The following is a 20251-nucleotide window of genomic DNA, read 5'->3' as shown; positions in this document are numbered from 1 at the left end:
TGATTTAATGACAGCAGCACTTAACAAAATGAAATCGAAATTTTCATTGTGGTCTCAGACTGTTTTTTGTCTTCCTTCCAATTAATTAAAACGGTAAATAATTTGTAACAATTAAAAAAAGTGACATGGAAGAATTAGTCACAAGGCTGTTTGGTCTTCGGTATTTGATATCAGGAAGCAGTGCTTACAACACCTTGTTGTTATTGCCTTTTGTGTTGTAAATTGGTACGTTATGATGCAAAGAGTGAAAACGTTCCTTGATAGTGAGCATTCATTTGCAAGTGTTTGCGAACAAAACAAGCTCTGGTGTTTAAACCAATCATGAAGACTACTTTTCCAAACACTGTCCTCTCTTATAAGCTGTGGGTATCTTATTAGCCTAATCTCATGACTGATGTCAAGATAAAACAGTTTTATGTGATTTGTTTGTAAATGTTTATTTTTACTGTCTTTTTATCAGAATTTCACTGTTGATTTTTTTTATTTAAACTAGCATTATATATAAGAAATATATTTATGTAAGAGACATTCTGCCAGACAAAACCATGATTGATTTTATTTCTGTGTATTTATTTACATGAATGACGTAAACTTGCACCTGGCAAGGTTTTGGAGTGTAAGGGTAAATAACTCTTATGTATGATCATGTTGCAGCCAGGTGACTGTTTTTGCCTGAGGGAGATGCTTTCAAAATGAACTTCATTTGCACAGTGTTTGCTGTCAATTATGAATGAGTCAAACACCTCACAATATATTACAAGACACTTTTGTTCTCTGGTTCTGGCTTTTGAACTTCCGAAACCATTGCTTTCACAATGTGTCTAATCGCCTCCAGGTCTGGAAGAGTTTTCAAAGACTCATTCCAAACTCTGACTAAGAGCTCAGAGCTCATAACAGACTAATGGATTATTAGGAGTGTTGAGAGAAAAATCAAATTGAAAAGTCAGTAACATCATCTTTGCTCAAACTCTCTCTCATCTAAACCTATAAGCATGATAATGATCCTGATTAGAAACATTTTTAAGGTTCCCCAAGAAACTGACAATTATTATTAAAAAAAACTGACTTTGTGAGTTACTCCACAGGACTCAATAAATGGTGACAATTGGGTTTCTCTTTTTTTAAATTTTTTTTTTGTGGTAGCATTGTGTCCTCGTTCCTTTTGACACATTTCCGTACTTCACAGTTCATGATGAAATCAAACCACAGGAAAACATTTGACTCTGAATTGATTTTTAAAAAGACAATCTAAGTAGATAATTCAATGATTATAAACAAACTCGGTGTTCTTTGCTCTCTAGCCAAATAATATACAATTAAAGAGGACAAGCGAGGACAGTAAAATAATAGTTCTGCCCATTTACAGATGATCTGTTCTGTTGAAAACATGACAAGAGAATAAAGGGTGAGCTATGCAAAATCAGGACCTTTTTTTCTTATATTTGCGATGATGTGCTGATAAAATCTTTATACTGTCAGTCTGAGACTGATTTAAATTTTATCATCTCCTGATATTTAAAGGGCAAACAGTTATGATATTTATTAGTGTACATTTTTGCACAGTCAGTATGTATTCACACACACACACACACACACACACACACACACATGTTGTGTTTCCATGTTTTATGGGGACATTCCATAGGTGTAATGGTTTTTATACTGTACAAACTGTATGTGCTATTGCCCTACACCAACCCTACCCCTAAACCTACCCCTTACAGGAAACTTTGTGCATTTTTACTTTCTCAAAAAAACTAATTCTGTATGATTTATAAGCTTGTTTCCTCATGGGGACCTCAAAAATGTCCCCATGTTTACTAGTATTACTATCCTTGTGGGGACATTTGGTCCCCATAACGTGATAAATACCAGGTACACACACACACACACACACACACAATCAAATAATGGCACTAAATGCTATAAATGAGCAGAGCTGATGTGATTGGTTGTCCTCAGTCAGCTGCTCCAGTCAAAGGTTTGCTCTGTTTCAGAAGGCTGTTATCTTGACAAAACTTCAGCAAAGCATGATGGGTGTTAATAAATAACTTATTCTAAAATGTGGTATGGTGGTCTTATAGTATGTGCCAAACCTGACATACGTGTACTCAATTACTACCAGAACAACAAGTAAAGGCTGAGATGAATGCTGACATCACTGTTTGCTTTAATTCTACGGTAAAAGGACAGTTTTACCTTGGGTCAGGTTGTCCTGCACTATACGGCTGATGTCCACTGTTGTACTGTCTCCATTTACAATCTATCTTCAATAAATAACGCAAAATGGATAGACCAGTTGAATCTCTATTGGCAAAGCCACTGAGAACTGAGGAAGAGTTTGTGAAGCGATTAAGCACAACAAGGCATGAGAGCACTAACAGCTGCAGGTCTGAAAGGCGCCAGAGGACGACCTGAAACAGGCTGTTTCTCTCAAGTAGTAGCATTACGATATCTGCTAAAGTCTAGAACTGAATCGATAGGGAAGGGGGGATGGGTCAGAGAATCACATCACCTGCTTTTCCTATCTGAGGAGGCCTGGGCTCTCCTAAAATGGCCGCTATCAGAGCCTCCGGAGCACTGACAGGGGACACGGGGCTCCGTGGACTGAGAGGACTGAGAGAGGGAGAGGTTAACGTGTCTGGAGAAACCAGACGCTCTTTCTTGCTATTGGCCGAAGGGCGCGGGGAGGAGCTCTGCGTGGGGCCATCACGGGGACGTGGGCACAGACTCAGAGACTGCAGGGAGGGAAGAGGCATCCCGGAGAGTGCCGGTACGGCGGGGCTGTGGCTGCGCTGGCGCTTCTGGTGATGCCGTTTGCTGCTGTGGTTTCCAGGGCTGGGGCTACGAGAGATGGGGGCCAACAGGACCAGTGTACTGTCGTCTTCAGAGCTGACGTCAGAACTCTCAGAGTGCATACGACACGCTGGTGCCGGCGGCGTGGACATGGGCAGCTGCACCTGTGAAGAAAAACAAAGAGGATGAAATTAAAAGAATATACATACAACTCATATAGGAGATTCTAATGTTATACAGAAGTTAAAATCCCTTTGTTTCGTGTTTATAAACCTCGTGACTTTCTTTCTTACACAAAACACAAATGGAGACTTTTCAAAGCATGTCTCCATGCTCAATTACAATGAACAGAGAGATTTTGAGTTTCAAAAATTGCAAAAAAGCACCATAAAAAATCATAAAAGTGGTCCGTATGACTTCTGTGCTGTAAGTCTTCCAATTATATAGTGGTTTTATGTTAGGAAAAGGCCTCAAACAGTAGAGCACGGCTCTAACAATGCCAAGGTCATGAGTTTGATTCCCAGGGAATGCAAGAACTGATAAAAAACAGTTACTTTGAAAGAAATGCAAGTCACTTTGTGTAATCGTATAAATGAACAGATACCAAAAAGTCAGAATTCACTAAAAATGGGTTGAGTCTCCAAGTCCACAAGTTCCCAAGTCAATGACAAGACCAAGATCATATTTTTCATGTTTTCATGTTTCATGTTGGCCCTGTCATGGACTCGAGACCATGTGGATTCTGTCTTGATTTTAAGTTAACCTTTTTCTGGTCTCAGTCTTAACTCAAACTTGACCCTCTTCTGGTCTCGGTCTTAACTCAAACTCGACCCTCTTCTGGTCTCGGTCTTGAGACTGAACTCAACCCTCTTCTGTTGTCCTACTAGACTTATACTCCATACTAGACTAATTTCTCCTTGAAAGAAATGTAAATGAATGACGAAATAAAGACCAGCATTGTCTTCAAAACTTCTCTTCTTCGTGTTTGGGTGAGTCTTGACGATTATGTCATCCAATCTTGCAAGTAAACTCTTCTCTTAAGATTTCTGTCTGTGAAATAATGAGTGCTAAGTACTTTTGGGAAGTCTACACACATTTTCAATTCATTTCTGAGTTTTCTGTACAGCTATTTATGGACCGCTGCACTATTATCTGAATAGGGCTGCACAATTATAACAAAAATCATAATTGTCGATTATTCCCTTGAAATTGTAATTGTGATTATTAATTACGATTATCACAATTTACATTGAATGATGTTTATACCATTGTTTGATGCAACTGCATGCCGTATTTTTATATGAAAATAAACAAGCTGAAAACACTCGAACTGAAAAACTTTTAGTGCTTTTCTATAGTATTAAGCCTCAAATGTCAACTATACTTCGGATTGGTTTCTTCTTTAAATGATAAAAAAAGTAAAAATATGAATGGTATTATAATGTTATACTAAAACTAAAACAATGGAAAAACCCTTAAGATAACATGTAGAAAAAGAAAAAAAAAAACGCATCTTAAGCACACAGAATAACATAAGTGGACTTTGAATGATTAATTGCCGCTTTGAACGATTACGTAATTGTGGCATCCATAACTGTAATCGCGATTAGAAATTCGATTAATTGTGCAGCCCTATATCTGAATGAGTTTTTTTTTTTTTATCTATTGAGGTTTTTGAGTCTATTATTGTGGTATCATTGATTTCTGATTTAACAGCCCTTAATCAGCAAGTTAAAAAAATGGGCATTCTGTCTTAATGGGCATTTTTCTGACCAGAAGAAGCTCTGCGAGACTTATCTTCTGTATGGAATGTTGAATGTGAATATTTTTACCACAGTGGTTTTGGTTTCATTCTGACCAGCTATACTGCTGAAATCTCTTTGAAACTGTGGAACATTATGTTTCAAACTGTGGTACATTGTGTCTTATTTCCATTGTGCGGCATCTAACATCTAGTTTGACATTCAAATGGCAAAACAGAGTCTTTATGTTTGTAATTTTTGAATGTCCAGCCTCAAATACAAATCAGACTGCAGTCAATACTTCAAATGTTGACAATGGCAATGCCAGAGCACAATGGCAAAACCTAGTCATCATGCCCTTTGAATAACACGCTCGGAGCTACTGAGCTGCGCATGCAAACAAAACTAATATTAGCATTTGATATGAATCAGAATGTAGCTGTGTGAGAGCAGCGTGGACCTGAAATGGTTCTGTCACTCCCACGATGCTGTTGGTGTTGTTACTGTAATATCCCAGAATATATTCTCCTGGGTCTCTAGGCAGATCCTCCTCAGGAAACATCACCTGAAGGTCATGAATAAAACGAATTAAGGATAATGATAGTCAGCACTGGCGACACAATAAATCTTTGTTAGTACTAATACTGTTCAGTCATTCCCTAATCTTAAAGCTTTCAATCCAAGATTATCCAGGAATTATTTGATTTTGGGATTAAAGCATTGTCCAGTGAACACAGAGAGATGTAAAGTTCAGGGTCAGATTGCTAGTATCTTTGAGATCTCATCACATCTTACGCACACGTCCTACCTGTGTCGAATGCTCAGATTTGGCCCACACGTATGCAGCGTAATCCTTGTGGTGCTTAAATCCCACCTAAAACAAAGTAACATGAGTATATAAATAATTTAATGGTTACACTTTATTTGAAGGTGTCCTTGTTACAGTGTAATTATACATTTAAGTACTGAGTAATATTAATTAACTACATGTACTTTCTATATGGTTAGGGTTTGGCTTAGGGTTACTTGCATGTAATTATGCATAATTAATTGTTATTATAATAGTAAGTACATGTAACGTGCAACAAGGACACCTTAAAATAAAGTGTTACCAATTTGATTAATTTAAGGTGCAAATTTGATGGGTGCCTGGGGGTGTTTTTTATTAGGAATTTAATAAGATAATAATTGCTCATTAAATCATTAACAGCAGACAAATAATAAATATTTAGAAATTAATAAACAATATAAATGAAACCAAAAGAGTCATCTGCAGTGTATCACAGCATGTGAATAAAACTGAATACTTCTGTAGAGACAACAAACAAGTACATCCTGGTTACGTTGCAAGCTACACAACAACGTGTCTTTTGTATTCATACACTGTCAAATAATAATCTCTTAACAGATCTCTTAAACGTAAATGAAAGAGAAAGTAAGCATAACACAACTAGTCAGTTCACATAACTAAGTGTCAGATAAACAAAATTCATGTCATAGTTCATTTTAATACCCATCTCTTTCTAGTACAAAAGTTTTCTGTTTGTTGCTTGAAATGTTGCTTTGTATAAGCATTAACTAAAACAATCTGTCACAAAAAAGTCACAATTATGTGATATAAACTCAGATTTTTATCTCAGAGTTTATCTCTCGCAATTTGGACTTTTCTTAGAATTGTGAGTTTATATCTTGCAATACTGAAAAAAGACCGAAAAAAGTTACAATTACCTTTTTTATTATTATTATTTTTTGTAAACAAGCTTCCATACTAATTACACCATGGGCACTTCACATTTATCAAAATAATTTATGATTTATTTTGTGGATTTACTGTACTGAGAAGTGTGTCTTTTTTTAATGATGAAAATATGCAAAAATAACTATAAGTAATGTATAGGTTAATTTCCTTGAAAAGAAAAGGCTGTGCTTCTGTGGTTCTTTCATAACTTTGCTCTGTTTGTTAAATTTTCCTAACCTGCCCAACATAGCTTAGCAACACTGGCTCAACCAGTTGCATGGGTTTGGGGGCGAGACTATCTATTCATTGACCACTAGTAGGTAGGGAGAGTGTCTGGAAAAAATGTCTAAAAAATTATTATTGTTGAGAAAGTGGAGCATACATGGCACACTTTGGCAACGCCATTGTGATTATTATTATTATTATTATTATTAAGCCTTTATTTAACCAGGAAAGAACCTCAATGAGGTTAAAAATCTCTTTTACAGGAGTGTCCTGGCCAAGATAGGTGGACCAGTTATACAAATACACATATAACAAACACCAATACAACACACAATAAAATATCATTAAAAATACAAATTATTATAATAATATAATGTGTGTACTTTGTTAAAAAAAATGTCTGCTGTGGACAAACTGAGCTTTAATAAATGAATGTTAAAAGTAGTTTTACATGAAAATGCCTTTCATGTATTACCTTGTACAGTCCCACCCAGTCCCATGAACTCCTCTGAAAGCCGTGTGCAACTGTGAGTTTGGCTGTAGCATCAGAGAACTTGGTCCATTCCTTCTCCACTTCCAGTGTCACTAATGGTAAGTTCACCTTAAAGGGAAACTGAGCAGGATGTAGGAAGATGGGACAGAATATTAGAATCAACTGTAGGTATTATGAATATAAAAATTCAAATAAATATTTATGTCTTTTAGACATAATCAATAACATTTACTGTCTTATAGAGGTCTTCAGTAAACAAAAAAAATCAGTTGAATTTTATTAACAGTTTGTCTGTGGCCACAAGCAACTTTTTGAACTCGTAAATGTTGAAGTGTCACAATAATAAATACATCACATGACACTGTAGGCCTGAAATACATACAGCACTGCTCACAGACTATCCAGTGTCTTTCCCGCCATTTTTAGACTCACATGCAAAGAGAAGAGAGCGGACACCGGCTTGTGATCACTAATAGTGAAGCCCATATGACTGCGGTAGTAGTGCTGGGAAACTCTGGTGGCGCCGCCCAGCCATGAGGTCAAACCCCACTGTAGTGCAGAATTATGGGATGGCACGGGGGAGCCCGTCCTGCGCAGACGCCACAAGATGCGATCCGTCCATGCAGGCTTCCTCTTTTTTGCACTAGGAAAGGAAGCCGGGTTTAAACAAGAGTCCAGAGAAACAGGAAGACTCATGTAAAAAAGCATAACAGACCTCGTGTCATAAGTATGTGTCCCCACATCAAACTTGTAGGTTGGCGGGAAAATTAGGGGTCCCTCCATAAACCCCTCCAGAACAGCTTCACTTTTTTTCGCCATGTTGAGCTGTGTCAAAGACAAAACAAAAAGACGAAGTGTTCTTTCACTTTATCTTTTTAACAACAGCCCAATCTAGCAGACACCACAACATATGGTGTGCACATGCACTGAAGAGCTGAATCCAGCCGCTCTGTTTATAGATGTAGTACACTGACCTCTAGTGGTTACAATACAGACTGAAAAAAACTGTATTGCCAAGATCTGTATGGAGACATCTTGGAGGTATGTGACTGAGACAAGGACAATTTTCTGAGCTTATCTGATATGTTCAACATTGCTTCAACAGTTGGATCTGTACAGACCCTTGAAATCACATGCACCTGTGCAATCAGTTTCCTTTATGGCCCCGTTCCAAATGGCACACTTGACGTAGACTTGAGACCTCATCCTATGTTCATTTTATGATTCAAAAGGGTGTTCATGAGCATTATGCGACAACATCCATGACAATTTGGGCATTTGGAACAGGGCCTCCCTTGTGTAAAAGAATTACATTTTAGCATACTTTTAAAATATACTGTCTAAAATATACTAAACTAAATGTCATTTCTATTAAACCCGTTTGTCATGTATTTAAATATATTTAAATTAGTCATTTGTAATAATGTAGCAATTTAGTACTTAAAAATGTATTTAGTCATTTTAAATATATTAATGTTTCAAAATAAAACATCAAAACAAGTGTACTTCATGATGACAGACTATTAAAACATAATGATTTAAACTTACAATTGTACTTTAAACTAAAAACTTTTTTTTAAAAGTGCACTTTTTTAAAAAGCGTTCTTAAATGTGTTTAAAACACATGAAAGTGTACTCTCTTTAAGTGTACTAGACATTAATAATACAGCAGCTCTGCACTCCATAGTAAGGTGTTTTTTAAGTGCCTGCCTTACTGGTGAAAGAAAAAAACAACATTATTATAGACATTATTTACTCACCCTTATGTTGTTCCAAACTATTATGCTGTTATTTTTTCCATAGAATCCAAAAGGAAAATTTTTAATTTTTAATCCCATTCAATAACAGTTTATAGTGACCACAGCTGTCAAACTCCAATAAAGAACAAACATTCAATTGCTTGGAAAGGTTGGAATCGATTGAATGAATACACTGCCTTCACAGAATGACAGTTACTCGAGTCGTTCATGAATGAACAGAATGAACTGGGATGAATCTTGTTTGTGAACATTGAACAAGGATCAACACTTGACTGACTGACAGTGTTGTTATTGTTAACTAAAACTATTAATAATTATTAAACTATTACAACAACTATTACTAACAACTAACTATTATTATAATAATTAATAAAGTTTTTGGTAATTGAAATAAATAGAAATAAAGCTGAAAAGAATTGAAATAAAATAAAGTATAAATGAAATAAAATAAAAAATAAATATTAGATGAAACTTAATCTGAAACAAAAATGTGTTAAAATGTTGCCTTAATTGGCAACTAACTGAAATAAATAATTTTAAATGCTACAATTTCTAAAACTGAATAAAAAATTCAATTAAAGCTATTTAAAAAAATTAAATGATAAAAGCACAACAAAATTACTCAAACTAAAATGAAAACTGAAAAAAATATAAGCTAATTCAAAATATTAATCGATATGAATAATTATTACACTGATGACTAAACAAGTGGGGACATGTTGTTTGTTCAATTTGGCATTCAATCTTACATTTAAAATTATGTAAAAACGTTATTTTTTAACACCTAATGCTTCATATTTTTATTAAGCTATTATTGTTTTCTTTTTTCTATAGCTTGATAAAAGCTATAGCCTACCATGCTGTTTACAAAATGGAGGAAAAATTATAGATATACTTGGTTGTAACTTAAAAAAAAAAAAATACTGATGCTTAAACATACTTTCTGAAGCCTTTTAGACATGTACATTTTAATAAAGGATAATTAAACTCATTTCAGTCATTAAAAAGATCCATAATTCAACGACTCACTCATTACACTTGCTTGTCCCCACCAACTGGGCAACAATTAAACCTGCAAAAAGAGTTATTGAATGAATTGCTAAACAAATCTTTTTGGTAAACAGATTCAAGTCACCAGAATGAATCTGCCTATATGTCCTTTTTGGAGTTTGACAGACATTGCCACTCTGAACCATTGGTGGAACAACATGAGGATGAGTAAATAATCGAATAACAACCGCATTTTCATTTGTGAGTGAACTATCCAGTTAAACACTGTGCTGAGAAGGACAGGTGTGCTGTTCAGTCAAAGCTGAAATGGACTGTGCAGAGACTTGCAGTTTATTAGCAGCACTGGTGCTGCAGTTCCCACGGGATGTGCTCTCTCTTTCTGGGTAACGCGCTGGGAAGAATTGAGAGCTGCTGCTGTGTGTGTTCAGTCTGTATTTGATCGAACATAGATGAACCTGATGTGTGTGTGTGTGTGTGTTTGTGCACTGGAAGACAGACCAGAAACAGAGCTGCTGCGTGTCCTACTGTGCCCTACTCAAAGGAGACTGCAGAATAAGCCTGGAGCCATGCTGACAACAACACACACAGGGTCACACACGCTCACTATCACATAACAAAAACACGCTTGCAGTCTAATTTCCACGCTCTCCTTTTGACTCTGCTTTTCCTGTAATCATCAAAGACATCACACAGCGGGAGTCGTGACATTATGCAGATATTTGATGTTCAACATTAAAGTGTTAATGCAGCACAACAATCTCTTTTCCAGATGTCTTTTCTCATTTGACTCACCCAGTAGCCTCCCAACCCAGTGCGTGTGCTTTGGGTTTGTACTCCTCTGAGGAAGGGAAGGTGGCAGAATTTGGAAAACACCAGTAAGAAAACCCCCTGCATCCTCTGAGATGCCACCTAGAGGGAAATAAAGATATTTGAAGTTGAACACCTCATTAAGTGGGGTTTACTAAGGCATACATCACTATTACAATTTGAACAAACCAAATCCAAATGTACTTCAGTTTTTACTTGTGTGCATGTGATATAAATTTCATCATCAACATAGCATACGTATACTGTACGTGTGCATACCGATTTTTCTATCCCTTTGTAACCCTGTATGCTCAGTTTGCACATGCACCTTGAATTAGTTTGTCCACAAGGTGGCAATACTGCCACCACCTGTTTTTAACAGTCAGAAAAGAAACAAAAATGGAGCAATAACAATCTCCCAGAGACCCAACAATAGATGATTGCGCTGACTCATATAGGTAAGCCAGTTAAAGGAATAGTTCACCCAAAAATGACAATTTGCTCTCCCTCAGGCCATCCAAGATGTAGATTAGTTTGTTTCTTCAGAACAGATTTGGAGAAATGTAGCAATACGTCACTTGCTCACCAATGGATCCTCTGCAGTGAATGGGTGCCGTCAGAATGAGAGTCCAAACAGCTGATAAAAACATCACAATAATGCACAAATCATCCACATGACTCCAGTCAATCAATTAACATCTGAAGTGAAAAGCTGCATGTTTGTAAGAAGAATCCATCATTAAGTTGTTTTAACTTTAAACCGTCACTTCTGGCCAAGATACCAGTAAATAATCCATTATCATGCTTTTTCCAGGGGAAAAGTCCATCTCCTGTTGTCCTATCACATCAAAATCCAGCGATATATTTATTTAGAACTGTTTTGGACTGTTTTGCACATAAATGGTACTTGATCTGTGCATATTTCTCTCCTGACGAGACGACTTTTTCAATGGAGAAAGCAATGGTATGGATAGAGGACTTGTATTTTAGCCAGAAGCAACGGTTTGAAGATAAAAACATCTTTATGGATTTGTTTCTTACAAACACAGTTTTTCGCTTCACAAGTTAACTCATGTACTGTACTGTTGTGGATTATTGTGATGCTTTTATCAGCTGTTTGGACTCTCTTTCTGACGGCACCCATTCACTGCAGAGGATCCACTGGTGAGCAAGTGATGTAATGCTACATTTCTCCAAATCTGCTCCCATGAAAAAACAAACTCATCTACATCTTGGATGGCCTGAGGGTGAGCAAATTTTCATTTTGGGGTGAACTATTCCTCTGAGATACATGCAACTAGTTGAAACGAGTACAAATATATTTTATGGCTTATAACTTCTGGAGAGAAATAGCACAGACACTGGATGAAACGTTCTAGTGTGCATGTGTCAGACGCCTGTGTTCTCGCACTATTCAGTGGAGTGTACTTTGAAAGTATCCTAAATGCATATGCAAAGAGTTTGCATCGAAACTGAAGTATACTTTATATTTACCCTTTTACCCAAAGTATATTTCTGTTTTGACATGAACACATAACCCTTCACAGTACACTTCGTTTGATAGCATGCACAAAAACAGGTGCAGGACACATACACACTAGAAAGTTTCATCCAGTGTCTGCACAATTTTTCTCCAGAAGTCATAAGTGATAAAAATGTCTTTTTTTAAAACTAGAGTTGTGTTAAGATGTTGAGTCTTAACCACCTCACACAAGTGCTCGCCAACATGGGTATCTATTTTTGTTGTGTCTCCAGTAGTTTGCTGTTGTTGTACAGTCTCCCCCTTGCCCCCTTGTGGATAAACCCCAGAAAACTCCTAGCAACACCCTCACAACCATAACAAACACACTAGCAACTGCATAGAAACAAGCTAACAATCAATCAGAAGATTTTAATGACCAGACAGCAACACATTTGATTTCTTCTGTGGAATACAAAATAAGATTTTTTTGAAGAAATGTTGGTAACCAAACAGTTTTTGTGACCATCTTCTTGTGCATTGCACAGAAGAAAGTAAGTCAAACAGGTTTAGAACGTCATGAGGGTGAGTAAATGATGACAGCATTTCCTTTATTTTTTCTTTGGTGAACTGTCCCTTTAAGCCTGATATGCATTTGATTTCATACTGACCAACACATATCCAAAACGACTGAGTGTGTCCATGCAGAGCTCACTCCACTGGTCTGTGAAGAGAGCATCTTTGAGCCGCTTGTTTATCATAGAGTTTACTTCCTGCAGTCTAAAAAGAGAGAAAAGGACAGAAGCAGGAAAAAAAAGACAGATGAGAAAAGAATACCATTAAAACAAGGACAAACAGAACAAGATGACAAGAAGGACATGGAAATGAGAAAACGCACAAAGGATGCACAGGAAGTTTAATTAATTCAGCAATAACAATGGAAGGGATGTAAGAAAACTGAACAATGCGCCACACTCTTACCCAACAACGACCATGTCAGTGCTCCTATTTTCAACACCGGGTCCAAACAAGGAAGTGATGTCATCAGGTGGTATACCAGAGCCTACATTCCATGTGACAATATGAACTCTAAAAGGAATAAAGCATAATGTGCATTTCATGTAAATTTTAAAAGAAACTGCATTAAATACTTGCTATATACTCCCTACATAAACAGCTGTCTTCTAAGGCAGCGTCCCAAATTAAATGATTTGAAACACTTTTAGGCAGCAACTACACCGACACCACACAAACACTGCATACAAACAGTCTGAAATTAGCATGTTGAGATGCTTATAATATTCAAATAACCAAAATTATTAAATAAAAACAAATAGAACACACAATTATTAGGTTTCTCTCACTGTTACTCATATATGAGGTTATATGTGATGCTACACTAGGTTTTGAATCAGGGCTGTAGTTTCAAATTCATGGTCATATTCTCCTTTGCATTACATCATTGTAATATGAGTCATCAAAATGACTCAAATCAAAAAGCCTGGGATAAATGTCACCTGCTGTATTTAATAGCTTCCAAAACATGCTGAATGCTTTTAACTAATTAGAGCACATGCACGATGAGTAAACATCATGTTGTCAAATGTTGTGGGGAAGTCGTGGCCTAATGGTTAGAGAGTCGGACTCGTAAACCAAACGTTGTGGGTTCGAGTCTCGCAGGGATTGTAGGTGGGGGGAGTGAATGTACAGCGCTCTCTTCCACCTTCAATACCACGACTGAGGTACCCTTGAGCAAGGCACCGAACCCCCAACTGCTCCCCGGGCGCCGCAGCATAAATGGCTGCCCACTGCTCCGGGTGTGTGTTCACAGTGTGCGTGTTCACTGCTGTGTGTGTGCACTTAGGATGGGTTAAACGCAAAGCACTAATCCCTAGTATGGGTAACCATACTTGGCCACATGTCACGTCACTTTCACTTTTTTTTCACTTTCAAAGATGACAGGCTAAAGGATCCAGGAGCACATTCGTGTGTCTAGGAATGCTGCCAGCTCAACGCTCCCGTGTCCATTCTGTCACCAGGCTCTGAGAGCGATATTATGCTGATTTAAGGGATGAGAAAATCTCAGCTCTGCTGGTACGCGTTCTTTAGGTTTATTATGCTGCCATGCCACTAGCTGATTTCTCAGCATGTGTTAACTCAACTCCACGATGAATTAATGACCCCAGCAACCCTCTGACCACCACATCTGACCAGTGAGCTTCTCCAAGAGCGGAAGAACTGAATGTACTGTTCCGATTCAGAGTTTTTCATCAGTAAACGCAAAATCGCATATTTAAGATTTGAAATGTTGAGTCAGCTAATGGGATGCAGCCTTAAACCGACAGATTCTCTCCCCTCAGCTCGGTGGATATAAGCAAATCCAGCAGAAACCCAGTGACTGGGTGACTGCAGTCAAATCATATCATATCACTGGGACTGGGAAATATTAATACCACACTTGCAAGAGTGAATGAATGAATCAGAATGAACTTTTAATACACCAGTTGAATGAATAATTCAATGACTCACTCATAAAGGCAGCCATTTGTTTTGTTCCTGAATGAGCTTACAATGGCTACGGTATAAGTTCACAAGATGTGTCCCAGGGTGTGCCATACGTAATTTTAGGTTTCAGAAGGGTGCTCACAAGCTTCCTTTTGCGGCCACTTTATCCTTTTGCGGTGCCCTTTATTCACTGAGACAAGCTTCACAGGAGACCTCTACCTGACAGTCAAAGCACCATTATGTCATGCGATTGTGGGCTTAGAGGAAGACCACAAGGTGTTAGGGTTCCTTTTGGGATAGGGATAAAGACAGTCACTTGTTGATGTTGTTATTGAATGAACAATTGTTTGAATGAATCAATTGAATGAACGACTCCATGACTCAGTCATGAAGACAGTCATTGTCACCACCTACTGGCATAACAATGCAAGCTACTGAAAGAGCAACTAAAAAAATTCTCAACAATTGAACAGACAAACATTGAAAAGTCTCACACCGTGTCTACATAGCATCCTATCGACAGTTGTCGCGGCGCGGCTGCCAGTAACCGCTTGAGGTTGTCTACACTGGACACGACAAGCGAACATTGCAAATCATTTGAACTTTGTGTCAGTACGTGATAAATAGAACAAGGTATCATTTTACTGTCGGGGATTTGTTGTGTCGCATCACGCCGCATCCAGTGTAGACTGCATCACTGATTATAATGGGTTCTATAATATTTTGTTGCGTCGCACCACTCGCGTCTGGTGTAGACACGGTGTCAGTGCTGTTGCACTTTTACATGAACTCTTTTGGAAAGATGCTGGACCAGATTCAAGATACCAAACCTAACTGTTGTATAATTATCGACATGGTAAATAACAGAAGTCTCACCTGAAATCACCCTCTTCACTAATGGTCTTGTTCAACTTCTTGTCAGTAGTAGTTTCTGGACTTGGAATCAGTTGAGGAAGGGGGTTAGACGGGGGGCTGAGGTTTGGGATAGGTCTGGCGATTAGGTTATTGTGTGTGTTAGTACGGATGGGCTGTGATGGAGGGCTTGGAAGAGTCGGGGGAATGGCTGGGGGGTTGAAACCAAGATGAGAAGTGGGGCTCAGTGGGTTTTGGGGGTTGCAACAAGGCAATGGTGATTCGGTTGGTGAGTGTGACAGGAACTTGGGTGTTCCTGTAGCTTTAATCTGCAATGGAGACTCAGTGGGTCTGGAGACTTTGATTGATGCCTTGATGCCCAGTGCTGTAGGCCTGGGCCGACTTATGCAGTTGGAGTCTGGTCTGGTTCTCTCCTGAATGGCTGGGTTCGTCTGCAGTGCCGGGCTCTGTCCCGAAACTGGTGGGTTTCCAGTCATGACTATACGGCAGTTTGAGGATGCGGGCACTTTGCAAGGGTTTCCAAGCAGGGCTGGGACTCGTGGTTTGTGGAGTCCTAGAACTCCAGTATGTTCCTTGGGCATTAGGCAGCTCTGAATGGGCTGCATTGGATCAATTTACCTGCAAAGACAGTAGACAGCCATGAAGATGTTTAAGGAATGTTCCAGGTTCAATGCAAGTTTTTTTTGCTCGTAGTCAACATGAAATGGGTCAATGAAAAAATAGTGTCCACAATAAAGAAAAAAGAAAAATATTTTTAAAAAATCCAATAAAAAACAAAAATTCCAACTTCACTTTACATAGTTTTTAGGGTTGTCAAATCCATTAATTGCGATTAATTGCATCCAAAATAAAAGTTTGTGTTTACATAATATATGTGTATGTACTGTATATATTATGTATATATTAATACACATACATACATACATGTATATATTTAAGAAATATTTACATGTATATATATTCATATTTATGTGATTTATATTATATATAAATATATATTACATATATTTCTTAAATATATACATGTATGTATGAGTATAATATATACATAGGCTATAAATATATACAGGTGCATCTCAATAAATTAGAATGTCGTGGAAAAGTTCATTTATTTCAGTAATTCAACTCAAATTGTGAAACTTGTGTATTAAATAAACCTCAGTAGTGCCACAAACTGATCACCTCCATGTCACGCCGAATTGAGGCAGTAATTAAAGTAAAAGGAGCCCCTACCAAGTATTGAGTGCATGTACAGTAAATTAACATACTTTCCAGAAGGCCAACAATTCACTAAAAATTTTTTTTTTATTGGTCTTATGAAGTATTCTAATTTGTTGAGATAGTGAATTGGTGGGTTTTTGTTAAATGTGAGCCAAAATCATCACAATTAAAAGAACCAAAGACTTAAACTACTTCAGTCTGTGTGCATTGAATTTATTTAATACACGAGTTTCACAATTTGAGTTGAATTACTGAAATAAATGAACTTTTCCACGACATTCTAATTCATTGAGATGCACCTGTACAGTACACACATTATATTTTGTAAACACAAACGTTTATTTTGGATGCGATTAATCATGATTAATCGATTTGACAGCACTAATAGTTAATATATTTTTCAAGAAAATTTCAAATTTAAAGACTGTGAAATGTCATGTGGTGTAACCATCAAGTAAAAAGTATTAGCATATTTTCTTTACACCTTTAATAAATGCCATTACTATTTAAAAATTAAATATTAAATAAAAAGTCAACATATTTTAAATATATCATAGCAAAAGTTTTCTTTTACAAATACTATGATTCACCAATTTATAAATATCATTATGTTTTTGCCGTCGCTCAACTTGACATTTTGCACTCTGAACTAGCTTTGCCATGTCGAAAAAAAATTTTAATGATCTGATATTTTATAAAACGTATTAACCTTGACACACAGTCATGAGGGTCTGCAGGGGGTCCTCTTTATGATATAATTTCCTGTTTTATGTTGCCACTTTGATTTTGGCGGACAAATGTTTTTCAAATATTAGTACGTAGTGAAGTGTCAATTTTCCATAAGAAATAATAATAAAAGTTTATGTCAAACGGGATGCTTTTTACAAATTTCATTTTTTTTTTTTAGAGACTTTTTAAAAATCATTATCAGGAATTGTATCATCTTAATTTTTAATATATTTTTGAATAAATTAATAGATTTTGAAAAAAAAAAAGGAATATCATGTCATTGACCAGAACCAAAAATGCTGTACTATAAGCTTAACTTATATTGAACCTGGAACATTCCTTTAATAAATGGAGCAAAAAGCATGAAGGAAAAAATGGAAAGGGTGGCTAAACCATAAAATAGATGCTGTGAATGCAGAGTAAGATGAGAGACCTGGGTTTGTGTGTCCTTCACACTCCTCTGCCTTCTCCCACGGTCAGAGACAGAGACTGTTGCTGTCTGCAGTGGACTGCTGAGTGTGTGAAGAGCTTTGGACAGTAGCCAGGGATGAACGTCCCCACTATGTACCTGTCCCCTCTCGCTCTCTGCTCTTCTTAGGACGTCACTGCTGACATCAGTGAACTACAATAGATCAATCCTTTTGTTCAAATGACAACTATATACCCTCCCCACTGTCCTGATCTACTTTCCTGTTGCTTGGCAACAACTTTCAGTCCCAACACCCCCCTTCCAAACATTTCCATTCTTTCCTTTTAACATTCTGGAATAGTTCCTTTAATAAACAGGATTCTGATCGATAGGGCAATCTTTGAAGAAAGTGCTAGGGATAATGGCCATCACATAGCATTAGCAATGATGCCTCTGTCTCCATCTGTTGCAGAATAATAGCTCAGAGCTTTTACACATTGGTGTCTTGGGACAGATCTTCGGTGAAAAGACAGAATGGTTTCTCAAGTATACGAGTGAAATATTAGAAAATGTTATACACATTCCTAACAGAGTTTAGCCAATATGGCCAGCATAAAAATGCAGATAAACACATGCTACGCAGAAGATGCAACAATTCATATCAACATTACAAACTGACATAACCGAGTAACTGGTATGTTTATAGCTGATATATATATATATATATATATTATGCAAGTCATAATTCTAATGTTTGCAACACAATGATATGCATGCAGATGTCACATATGAATATATATGGAAACATATGAATCAATGTTTGATATTTATTTTCATGGTAATTATTTGAATGTACAGTACATTAATGTACATTACAATAATTAAGTTTTATATATAAAAATAATGTTTAGTAAAGTTAATCAATGAAAAGATAAATGGAAAATATGACAAAAAAGTTGTTTTCATGCAGTTCAATACAGTTAGGTAATATAAGAGCTCGTCTGCTCACACCGTATTTAGTGCACTATAATAGGATGGCATAATGAAAACAGGTCATCATTAAAAATTTATAATGATGACAAATTATAACAATGGTTGAACGGAGCCAAGAGAAAAAATATATTCACAATGTAACAATATTTGTTGTTTGATGGTATTTTTGCATGTTACCTTTTACACTTTTGCTGTTTAATTAATTATTTTGTGCTTCATTATTGTTTTAATTTTACAAAAAGGTATATGTGACAACATGCTTTGCTATTGGGGCATGTTGTCACAAAAGGTCGTAAAAAGACTAATGCTTATACAAAAAAAATGACACCTGGCTTTATTTTACCTAGAGTTAAGCAAGGTCACGTTCTGAAGGGGTTTATCTACTAATCTCTTCATATATCATTTTTCTAACTAATCGTGCTTATGTTTTCTTGCTCACAATCATGATAGGCCTATTTCAACTTTTTTCCCAATAGTTTGTGAGTTTTAGATCCTAGTCACAACAAGTAATACAAAGAAAACAAACTTTCTGCAGTATATGCAAAATTAGTTTGTCAAGACATTAAAATGTTTGTCTGATGGTAGAGACAATTTAGTTTGAACCCATCCTGTACTTTCCATTCATTCATTTCAGTGAATGCTGGATTTGTCATTATTAATAAATATCGGACACATATTATTTTTGTATTAGATGGTTTTGACTGATTCTGAATGATAGGCAAGAAATTACACCTATTTTGTGAGAGAATGGAAAAAGCAGGAGATTTCACCCAAAGATGTCAATGACTCTGAACACTGAACACATTAATACAAAATATCATTATATAGGCTACTAATAATTTATAAACTTTTATTTTTAATTTCATTTGGTCTTGTCTCAAGAATCAGTGTCATGTGTCTTAAGAATAATAATAGAGAAAGAATAATATTTATATATCTCCTAGAGCCCGCTGGACATCAAATAAAATCTCGAGTATATACTAATCGTCCTTTCCTAATGAACCGTTATCATCAACAAGGTCATCCGTCCTCGCTGGTCAGTTACGAGTCAGCGCGCGCTGCGGATGAGATAATTCAGCAAGCCGGTGGGAAGGACATCTCATGTTATGGAAATGAACGCGAGTCTGTTTGACAGATACGCTTGGTTCTTTTCAAAGTTGCTTGTCCGACGACACTTGTTTATACGCTGCAGTGTCTCGAGGTGAAGGATGTCGCGCTGTAAACAGATGAGCGTCACGGTAAGAGCTCATATTTGACTGCCTCGTCGACCTGTGTTTCGTTTCGGAAAAGCACAATTAAGTTGATATCGAAAGAATTCTTACCTGTCCTGTTTCTCTGCACCGGAGTGTGTGTGTGTCCTCCTGTAGAGATGCTCATGCACATCACACACACACACACACACACACACACACACTGGTGTGATAATGAGTGATGGAGAGCGGATACGTCAGTCCCAAGAGGGCACGAGGAAAGGTAGCGAAAACTGTGCG

At 36.9% G+C, this 20251-nt stretch overlaps 1 protein-coding gene across 1 annotated transcript; it reads right to left on the bottom strand.

Moving 5' to 3' along the window:
* Positions 1-1975: 1975 nt before the first annotated feature.
* Positions 1976-20240, bottom strand: LOC107713277 (phosphatidylinositol 4,5-bisphosphate 5-phosphatase A-like). Its single transcript, XM_016518734.1, has 11 exons — positions 20084-20240; positions 15413-16027; positions 13013-13120; positions 12703-12811; positions 10516-10674; positions 7710-7819; positions 7427-7637; positions 6977-7114; positions 5347-5412; positions 4999-5103; positions 1976-2960 (listed from the first exon to the last, which is right to left on the bottom strand). The coding sequence occupies exons 2-11, from the start codon at positions 16012-16014 to the stop codon at positions 2499-2501; spliced, it is 2070 nt and encodes a 689-aa protein (XP_016374220.1). The 5' UTR covers positions 16015-16027; positions 20084-20240; the 3' UTR covers positions 1976-2498.
* Positions 20241-20251: the final 11 nt, after the last annotated feature.

Source organism: Sinocyclocheilus rhinocerous, unplaced genomic scaffold, assembly GCF_001515625.1.
Source record: "Sinocyclocheilus rhinocerous isolate Xijiao unplaced genomic scaffold, SAMN03320098_v1.1 scaffold688, whole genome shotgun sequence".
NCBI classification, from domain to species: Eukaryota; Metazoa; Chordata; class Actinopteri; order Cypriniformes; family Cyprinidae; genus Sinocyclocheilus; species Sinocyclocheilus rhinocerous.
Note: the sequence above shows the minus strand (reverse complement) of the source record. Positions and strands in the feature narration are given on the sequence as shown.